Source organism: Nannospalax galili, unplaced genomic scaffold (assembly GCF_000622305.1).
Source record: "Nannospalax galili isolate Female #2095 unplaced genomic scaffold, S.galili_v1.0 scaffold330, whole genome shotgun sequence".
NCBI classification, from domain to species: domain Eukaryota; kingdom Metazoa; phylum Chordata; class Mammalia; order Rodentia; family Spalacidae; genus Nannospalax; species Nannospalax galili.
Window position 1 is genome coordinate 3,127,703 of NW_008329640.1, and position 9,973 is coordinate 3,137,675.

The 9,973-nt window shown below is 54.3% G+C and overlaps 1 protein-coding gene across 1 annotated transcript; it reads left to right on the top strand.

Annotated features, from left to right (window-relative positions):
* Window positions 1-5,044: 5,044 nt before the first annotated feature.
* On the top strand, window positions 5,045-9,548 carry Irf2bpl (interferon regulatory factor 2 binding protein like). Its single transcript, XM_008840101.1, has one exon. The coding sequence runs from the start codon at window positions 6,337-6,339 to the stop codon at window positions 8,707-8,709; it is 2,373 nt and encodes a 790-aa protein (XP_008838323.1). The 5' UTR covers window positions 5,045-6,336; the 3' UTR covers window positions 8,710-9,548.
* The last annotated feature ends 425 nt before the right edge of the window (window positions 9,549-9,973 follow it).

The window sequence follows — 9,973 nt, forward strand, 5'->3', positions numbered from 1 at the left end:
TTTTGCTTTCTTTCAGTTTTTTAGAAACATCTGGAACCCCCAAAAGGCTAGGAGCCCTCGAAGTGAAAGAGAATGCCAGTTGTATAGCCCAGAAGCGCTGGACCGCTTCTGGACCTGCTTTCCTCACTGTATAGGAGGCTGATGAAAGCAATCCCTACCTCACAGGCTGGTGTGGGGATTGGTGAGATAATGTCTGGGAATGTTCTTTGGAGCCCAAGACAAATGTTGGTTATTATATTGTTAATAATCTCATACGTTTTATTAAGCGCATTATACTTTGTCATCTACATAGACCAATGTAGCAGGCAAAGGAAGTGAAGTAATTATTCTGGTTTTACTAAGAATCCAAAGTGCAAGTAATTTGTTCAAGGTCAGCCAAATCCAAGGTGAACAGAATAATGTAAATATATACCCAATATCCCCCCGCCCCAACAGATACAGAGATACAGTTGAACCACTCAGTTCAGGCAAATCAAAATATTTGAAGTCCTGGCCCACAGACCGAACGAAACCAGGGGAAGCTGCCGTGGTTATTCCCATGTACCAGCCGTGACACAGGGATGGCGAGGCCCTGAGAGGAGCTCTGGGACTACACCTTCTGGCGGTGTCCCAGCAGGAAAGTGCCGGCAGCGATGGGTCTCTGAGGTTGGCCGATGGAAATCCCCAGTTTCGTGCAGGCTGGTGGGAATCTCCTTGCTGGAGCCCAGGTGCACGCGGGATGGAGTGGGGGGTCTGGAGTAGGCACACCTGTGGCCTTTCCAGGGTCCTCGCTTACACTCGTCGTCCAAGCCTTCCTTCCTTCCTCTACCTCCTTTGTTGAGGTTGAGTATCTGTTTTAACCCAACTGAATCAATGAATAGCACCCTTGTCTGGCGCTTCCACTTTTTTCTTCTAGGCCTGGTTCCCTGGACAGCTCATTCCAGGCTTTTATTTTTGGAAGTAAAAAACATACCACCAGCTTTTGCTGAGGACAGCGCTGGGCTCCCCCATGCCCTGGCACGCTGGCAAGGAGAGGATGCTGGGAGGAGGCAGGAACCAGACCCGACTACCCCCGCGTCTTTCTTCCCCTTCCTTGCTCTCCGCCCCTCCGGGAAGAAAACAGCCCTAGCGATCAGATCATTTTCTGCGGCCACTGCGCCAACCCCAACCATTATGCTCGTCCTCCCTTGCCTTCTACCCAATTTCACACAGAGCGCCCCTCTTGCTCATGCGCCCGGGGCTGGGCAGGTCTTGGCTGGCGGCGCAGGCTCTGTCCCCGGGGCTTCGCGGCAAATCACGTTGTTCCTGGGATTTCACGCTCTAGTGGCTCTTGCGTAACCCTATGCCCTGGCCTAACTCCGTACTTTTCTTTTTTTAACACCAGGGTTAATCCTTTAGGGAAAGGCAAATACTTCCGCCACGGATCCGGCTGGAGAGTAAATGTGTAAATCGGCCTGCAGTTTCCCACCTCCACCGCCCCCTCGCACGACTCGGCGCTTCGGCGGCGCCCCTGGGGTTCCTGGCTAGCGGCGATCCCGGGCCTTAAAGAGGCGAAAGGAGAGCCCAACCCACACGTTTGTTTTCATCTACTTCTAGGCGGCTCTCGAAGGCCAAAGAACCAGCCCTCCTTGCTGCCCGGCTGTGTGTTACCAAAAAAGGCTTTTCTCTCAGCGGAGCGCTTGGCGGCGCGCGTTGCAGTGGGGTGACGCGAGGTTCTGCCTCAGCCTCTTGAGCCAGCTGGTTGCAGGGATACCAGGCCAAGAGCACAACACCCCTCCGTCCCTTCTCGGCCCCAAACCCTGAGAGCAGTGGAGGGCGGCTGGGAGTCGCCAGGGAGCATCAAAGTGCCTAAGATCCTGGCAACCTTCACACTTACAACGCTGGGCTATGTTGCTCCGGAAAGGCCAAATGGAAAGCTGACCTTTTGCTCTAGTTCAGAACAGGGTTCTCTGAGGATGCTATCTCAGATGGCATGCTGGGAGGAAAGACAGCTAGTGAGATGAAACTTTATGCCTTGCTCGGCTAGTTACTGCAGTCCGCTGCTCTGAACCATACACCAGAGTTCTGTATGTCTCTGCTCCCCTTCTCACTTCTCTTGCTCTTCACAAGAGGTTACATACAGTGCTGCAAGGGGAGGGGGGAGGAATGCATCTCCAAACACTGGCGTTCTCACCTCTCACCATCGCTGACGCATCCCCAAATAGGACTGCCTGAGACAAGGAGTTAAGCAGCAATTTATCACCAAAAAAGATGGTGATTCTTTTTTTTGGGGTGGGGTGGGGTGGAGAGTTCTGATTTTTAAATAAAAGGATTATGAGACTGTAGGCTGTAATGGGAATCTGTTTCAATGCATGCTGATTTCTAACTCACTGTGTCTGAAGATTGAGAGAGAGAGAGAGGAGAGAGAGAGAGAGACTTCAGTAAAAGTGAAGATACAGACGAGATGGAGGCATATGTGTGTGCATACAAAACGTAACATACAGTCCAACTTGCTTTCTCTAGCTTGCTGCCTGGAAGTTTGTGGCTAAATTGCTATTTCTCCAACATTTTGGGTTTAATAAATAGCTGGATGTGGTGGTACACACCTATAGTCTCAGTACTTGGGAGGCAGAGGCAGGTGGGTCTCTGAGTTTGAGGCCAGCCTGGTCTACTTAACAAGTTCCAGGCCAAACAGCTACACAGCGGCACCCTTGGGGGGGTGGGGGTGGGGGATAATATAAAGAAACAGACCAACCAGTGAAGTCAACATGCAGGAGTCCTAGACTGGCAGGGATTGTTGAGTCCTGTGTTTTGAGTCACACTCCAGGGTAGCTGTGACGTGGGGAGATCTGAGGTCTAAGGGTGAGGCAGCACTCCTGGAGCAGCTCTAAGCAGAGGAATCACTGCTCCAAACCTGCCAGCCAGACAGTTTATTATTGCTCTCTCTGGAGCACACAGTGAGCTCACTGTTTTTGCAAAAACAGAAACTGGGCTGCTCTGAGATGAAAGAGAGGCTCCCAAGGGCTCTTCTTCCTTTCACCCTATCCTTACAAGCTCTACTTTCTTTCCTTTGCACTTGGGGCCCAGAATGAGGGGAAGATGGAGTTGCAGGGAAATGCTAGATAAGGGACCGGGTTCTGAACAACAAATGTCATAAATATGAGATTCTTTTGTTGTTGCTTCAACTGCTCTGTCTGCAATAGTAGTAATAGCAGTGATAAAAATAATGGTCATGGGGCTGGAGAGATGGCTCAGCAGTTAAGAACACTGGTTGTTCTTGCAGAAGACCTGGGCTCGAATCCCAGTACCCCCATGGCAGCTAACAACTGACCATAACGCCAATCCCAGGGGATCTGACAGCCTCTTCTGACCTCAGTGGGCACTGCACGACACGGGTGCACTTACCTACATTCAGGCAATACATGCATACACATAAAATAAAAATAATAAGATAAAATAAAAAAGTAATGGTCAAGCCGGGCATAGTGGTGCACAGTTTTAATCCCAGCACTCAGGAGGCAGAGGCAGGTGGATCTCTGTGAGTTCAAGGCCAATTGGGGCTACAGGGAGACCCTGTCTCAAAAAGGCCAAGATAATAAATAAACAATAAATAAATGTCTTATGCTCTTTAATACTTTTACATGTAACTCAGTGACAATACCAGTATCAATATTAATATTCAATGCTTATTGTCAGTTTCTGATAGATCCAATACTGTGCTCCACACTGTATAGTGTATTTATGTTTCAGTCTATGGTAGTGGTAGGTCCACAGCTTCTGTATATGTGACACAGTCTAGAAGGGGAGATTGGGTGTTGGTTACGAAAGTATATTTGCACAGCACAGCACTTTACATACAAGACTGTATGTAACAAAGAATGGGGTGCTGATGGGAAATTTGAACATTCCACACTAACCTCTGGGAGCCCCAGCTTGTATATGCCACCTCTCAAATAAGATTTACTGGATTCAGATCCCAGGTCAGCTGCAGTAGCTATAGGCAAGTTACTTTACCTCTTTACTTTCCTAGTTTGTAAAATGGAATTAACAGAATCTTCTTTGTGGATAATAAGGGTTTACTATTGCAGATAATACCTCTTCACATTGTACATTATAATGAAAATAATATTAAGGGTGATGCAAATAGTCCATTTGCACAGTAATCTAGCTCACTGCCAGTTTCTTACTGTAAGAAACAAACTGAAATTTCAACCCATCAAATTGGGAGATCATTCCATTTTACAAAAGGAAAAATGGGTTACAGAAATAAAGAGCTCAAGGCTGCAGAGTCAGTAGTGGTGTTAAGGAAATTCCAACCCTGTGGGCAGAACCTGGTCCTATTACATCACCTCCCCCCTTCAGCCTACAGACCTAATAAACAGAAGAATCAGTTGAAATGCTCCAGCCAGAGCTAAGACCAACTTGATCTGTTTTACAATGAGCAATAATGATGAGCAGTGATCTTAGGGGGTAAAATCATGACCTTGCATAGGGCTCTGGGGCGGTATGGAATTAAATCACAACACAGGAGAAAGAACTTTGAGAACTGGCTGTGCTTTATTTATTTATGGTTCTGGGATTGAACTCGAGCCTTGTTCATGCTAAACAAGCCCGCTATCACTGAGCCATATCCCCATCCCTAGCAATCAGTATTATTAAATGCTGCCCCCACCTTTTATGAAACCCAGAAAAACCACTCACCTGTTTGGTCTCCCCAGCACTTGTCCCTCCCTGCCCTCATCTGCAGCTGTGTGCAGCCAGTTGACTGTTTTCCTTAAAGGCCTCCGGGTGCTTGCAGCTTCTTTACACAGCCATTTTTTTTTTTAAGAGTTTGGCCTGGGGGGTGGGGGGTGGGGGGGTTTGACTCTTTTAGCGCCACCGCTGAAGCTCTGATTCCTAGACCAGGACGCACAAATCTAAAAGGCAGTTTTTGGCAAACTGGAGAACAGCTAACTCTGCAGGTGTTAGGGCATCAATGATGGCAAGGAATTTAACATTAGTGGGGGCGGGAGCTCTGATCGCAGATGAAATGGATAATACCTTATATGAAATTCAAAGTGAAAATCCTGAAAGAGGACAAATTCACTGCCTGGGGTGGGGTGGGGAACCGGAATCGGAAGCGACGCTCGCGGTTCTTAAATGCTTTTTTACTTGGGAAAGCCAGGCAGGAAAAGGAAAGGTCATCGTCTGTTTAATTTCCACCCCCTGGCCCTGGACTTCCAGCCTTAGCTTGCAGGGCCTCAGCTGTTGTACACACACGGTGAGGGGGGAGGGGAAGGGAGGGGAGGGCGGAGGCGCGGAGGAGGGGCCGCAGAGAGGAATCTGGGCGTCCTGCCGCGCATGCGCTTTTCGAGAGCAACAAGTGGGCTCCACAGACAGAGGAAGTGTAAAGGGGGGGTGGGGGACTGGTGCAGAGCATGGCGGTGACGTCAGCGCTCCGCCCGGGCGGCATCCCGCGCGGCCAAGCCAGGGACAGCGCGAGCCGCAGCCGGAGCCGGAGCGCTGAGACGCGCCTCCGGAACGTAGAGTAACAATCACAACCCCACATTCCAGGCGAGCGCGAGCGGGAAGGGATGCGACCCGGGTGGAGGCGCCGAGCGAGCGCCCTGCAGCCAACGTGAGCGCCGCCAGCTACTGTGGCCCCGGAACTGGCCAGGCCGGGGGGCGGTGGGAGCCTGCGTGCGTGCGCTCCGGTCCTCTGCTCTGGTGCGTCCTGGAAGCGGTGGCCCCGGCGGGTCCCTCCGGCGTGCAAACCCAGCCGCCGCCCGCGGTACCGGGTCGACGCTGCGGAGGGGAGACGCTCCTCTTGGCTGCCACCTCCATCCCTGCCCCTCCAGGGAAGCAGCGGCTTCAACAAGATTGGACCCGGGCACCGGGTGGCACAACCCTATAACCCTCGCCCCGGGGTGCCTGGCGCGGAGAGGACGCAGATCCTAGGGCGGCCCCCTGAGGAGAGGAAGAGGCAGCCCCCACCGAGCTTTCACGCTCCAGTCACTGGGGAGGGGGCCAAGAGGCAACTGGCGGCGGGCACTGGACGCCCTCGCCCCCTCCCCCCGGGCCCGAAGCTTCCAGCCCTGATCCGCCGCACCAGGAAGAAGGCGCCTTGAGCTCTTCTCCCGACAAGACAGCCGCAGTAGGAGGTGGGGGCGAGGAGCGTACTGAATCCGTCGGCCGCCCGGGAGGTGGAGACCCCCGCGGAGAGGCGCTGCGCCGGCTGTGGAGACTCGCGCTCCCTCCAGCCCCTGGGGCAGAACTTTCTCGCCCCTCCCGCCCCCTCCCCCGCAGCCGGACTCCCTCCCCAGCCAGCCAGTCCTCCCGGAGGAGAAGGCGTTGCGGAGACAGCCCAGGCGGCGGCCTTCCTTCCCCAAGGCTGGCATCATGTCGGCGGCACAGGTGTCCTCGTCCCGGAGACAGTCTTGCTACCTGTGCGACCTGCCCCGCATGCCCTGGGCCATGATCTGGGACTTCTCGGAACCTGTGTGCCGCGGTTGCGTCAACTACGAGGGTGCCGATCGCATAGAATTCGTGATCGAGACTGCACGCCAGCTGAAACGGGCGCACGGATGCTTCCAGGACGGCCGCTCCCCCGGGCCGCCGCCGCCCGTCGGGGTCAAGACAGTGGCCTTGTCGGCTAAGGAGGCGGCGGCGGCGGCGGCGGCTGCGGCCGCGGCCGCGCAGCAACAGCAGCAGCAGCAGCAACAACAACAGCAACAGCAGCAACAGCAGCAGCAACAACAGCTCAACCACGTCGATGGTTCCAGCAAGCCTGCGGTGTTGGCGGCCCCCTCCGGCCTGGAGCGCTACGGCCTGAGCGCGGCGGCTGCCGCTGCCGCTGCCGCTGCCGCCGCGGTGGAACAACGCAACCGGTTCGAGTATCCGCCGCCCCCGGTGAGTCTGGGAACCAGCAGCCACGCCGCCCGGCTGCCTAACGGCCTGGGAGGTCCAAACGGCTTCCCCAAGCCAACACCAGAGGAGGGGCCCCCGGAGCTGAACCGCCAGAGTCCCAACTCGTCTTCAGCGGCGACGTCAGTGGCATCTCGGCGTGGGACACACGGTGGGCTGGTAACCGGGCTGCCCAACCCGGGGGGTGGCGGGGGTCCCCAACTCACGGTGCCCCCCAACCTATTGCCGCAGACGTTGCTGAACGGCCCAGCCAGCACCGCGGTGCTGCCCCCGCCTCCACCCCACGGCCTGGGGGGCAACCGAGGACCCCCGACTCCTGCGCCTCCGGGGGCTCCTGGGGGGCCCGCCTGTCTCGGGGGTGCCCCGGGGGTGTCAGCCGTGGCGTCCTCGGCGCCGTCTTCGACCTCATCGTCGGTAGCAGAGGTGGGCGTGGGTGCTGGTGTCAAGAGGCCCGGCTCGGTGTCCAGCACCGACCAGGAGCGTGAGTTGAAGGAGAAGCAGCGCAACGCGGAGGCCTTGGCGGAGCTGAGCGAGAGCCTGCGCAATCGTGCGGAGGAGTGGGCCAACAAGCCCAAGATGGTCCGAGACACGCTGCTCACGCTGGCTGGCTGCACGCCCTACGAGGTGCGGTTCAAGAAGGACCACTCGCTGCTGGGTCGCGTCTTCGCCTTCGACGCCGTCTCCAAGCCGGGCATGGACTACGAGCTGAAGCTGTTCATTGAGTATCCCACCGGCTCGGGCAACGTCTACTCCAGCGCGTCCGGAGTGGCCAAGCAGATGTACCAGGATTGCATGAAGGACTTCGGCCGGGGGCTGTCCTCTGGCTTCAAGTACCTGGAGTACGAAAAGAAGCATGGCTCCGGAGACTGGCGCCTACTTGGTGACCTGCTGCCCGAGGCAGTGCGCTTCTTCAAGGAGGGCGTGCCCGGTGCAGACATGTTGCCCCAGCCCTACCTGGATGCCAGCTGTCCCATGCTGCCCACTGCGCTGGTTAGCCTCAGCCGCGCCCCCAGCGCACCTCCTGGAACCGGGGCCCTGCCGTCCGCTGCGCCCTCGGGTCGGGGTGCAGCGGCCAGCCTGCGGAAGAGGAAGGCGTCCCCCGAACCCCCAGACTCGGCGGAGGGCGCACTGAAGCTCGGCGAGGAACAGCAGAGGCAGCAGTGGATGGCAAACCAGAGCGAGGCACTGAAGCTCACCATGTCCGCCGGGGGCTTTGCAGCGCCGGGGCATGCGGCAGGGGGACCGCCCCCGCCACCCCCACCTCTGGGACCCCATTCCAACCGGACCACCCCTCCGGAGTCAGCCCCTCAGAATGGTCCGTCCCCCATGGCCGCGCTCATGTCAGTGGCAGACACTCTGGGCACGGCGCACTCGCCCAAGGACGGCAGTTCTGTGCATTCTACCACTGCATCAGCGAGGCGAAACAGCAGCAGTCCGGTGTCGCCTGCCTCTGTGCCCGGGCAGCGTCGCTTGGCATCACGAAATGGGGACCTGAATTTACAGGTGGCGCCCCCGCCGCCTAGCGCCCACCCGGGCATGGACCAAGTGCACCCCCAAAACATTCCGGATTCCCCAATGGCTAACAGCGGACCCCTCTGCTGTACCATTTGCCACGAACGTTTGGAGGACACGCATTTTGTTCAGTGCCCATCCGTCCCTAGCCACAAATTTTGCTTCCCTTGTTCTAGAGAGAGTATCAAGGCCCAGGGGGCCACTGGTGAGGTGTATTGCCCCAGCGGAGAGAAATGCCCCCTAGTCGGGTCGAACGTACCTTGGGCCTTCATGCAGGGTGAAATCGCGACTATCTTAGCTGGGGATGTTAAAGTGAAAAAGGAGAGAGACCCTTGAACCACAGGGCAGTCACTTCCTTTGCCCTAGACAAGCTCCTTTTCAATCCAGAGGGCCCCTCCCCCACCCGCCTCACCTTCTCTTCCCTCACCCCCAAGATGTAGAATTGTGAATATAACAAACTGCAAAAAGTTAGTCTTATGTATAGACATTATTTTCGTCGTATGTTTCTATATTTTGAAACAGGTATGTTAACTTCTTCATTTGAAGGATAAGCTGGTTTGTGTTAAGCAGTATAATATTGGTTGGGTCATTTGCATCGTATTCGTGAGCATTTATTTGGTGGCAGAGTGTTTGCCTAGGTACAGAATGAATAGCCCTTAGCTACGGCTGCTGCTGGTGTGCATTTTTGTAAATGTTATGCACACTCAGAAAGGAAAAACACACAAAAAAGAAAAAGACTTTTTTGTTTTTGTTTTGCCAAGGCCAGTGTTGCTGCCTAAAAAAAAAAAAAATACTGATGCTATAAAATGGTGAAAGCTTCTTTCTAAACAGCCCCAAGTGTTGAAGTCTTCACTTAATTTTGTTCCATTCTGTTTTGTTTTCCTGTTTTGTTTGCAAAATGGTAAAGGGGGGTGTTGGGAGGGGATGGGGGTGTTTTTTGTTGCAAGTTTGTGAGGGGGAAAATGTTTTGGTTTGTTTCTACTGACCTGAATGTGTTGATCTTCACGTGTTGTTTTGTTTTGGCTTTATTGATGCACGGATGCTTTTGAACAGTAGAGCGAAATGCTAGACATGGAGAACCTGCTCTGTTTGTCCTTTATACATTTCTGTAGTTAACAGAACACTGTAATGTGCCTTGGAGCTTAGTATCTTGTAATAAATTCAATTGATATTAATTCTGCCCTGAGTCAGCAAGTTTGTCTTTATAGGGCTGAGGCCGCACTACTCCAACTAGGGGACACCTCCCTAACCGCCTACCTGGAACTGGAATCCTGGCCCCTTTGAAGGCCCTCTGAGCTGGCTGCCCCTCCCCCCTGGGTACCAGTCACTATTTACATTCACCTCCTGGGGAAGACAACAGTTGCTGACTAAGCGATTTCTGTTTACTCTTCCAGCATCTCTGTTTTCCTCCGGATATGGGTCCCAGCTGCAAAAGGCATTGTCTGTAATGCTTTTTGGTGTCTCACCCTAGGGCACTGAGTATATGCTGATACCCAATGCAGCTTGACAAGTGAGAAGGGAAGGAAATCTAGAAGAAGAAAAAAAAATTTATATATATATGGTGCTTCACCTCTTCTAGGGCAGAATTCGCTGTCATTGC

What these genes read in the sequence shown, in the direction of transcription:
- Irf2bpl (XM_008840101.1), top strand. Translation starts at nt 6,337, where the DNA reads ATGTCGGCGGCACAGGTGTCCTCGTCCCGGAGACAGTCTTGCTACCTG.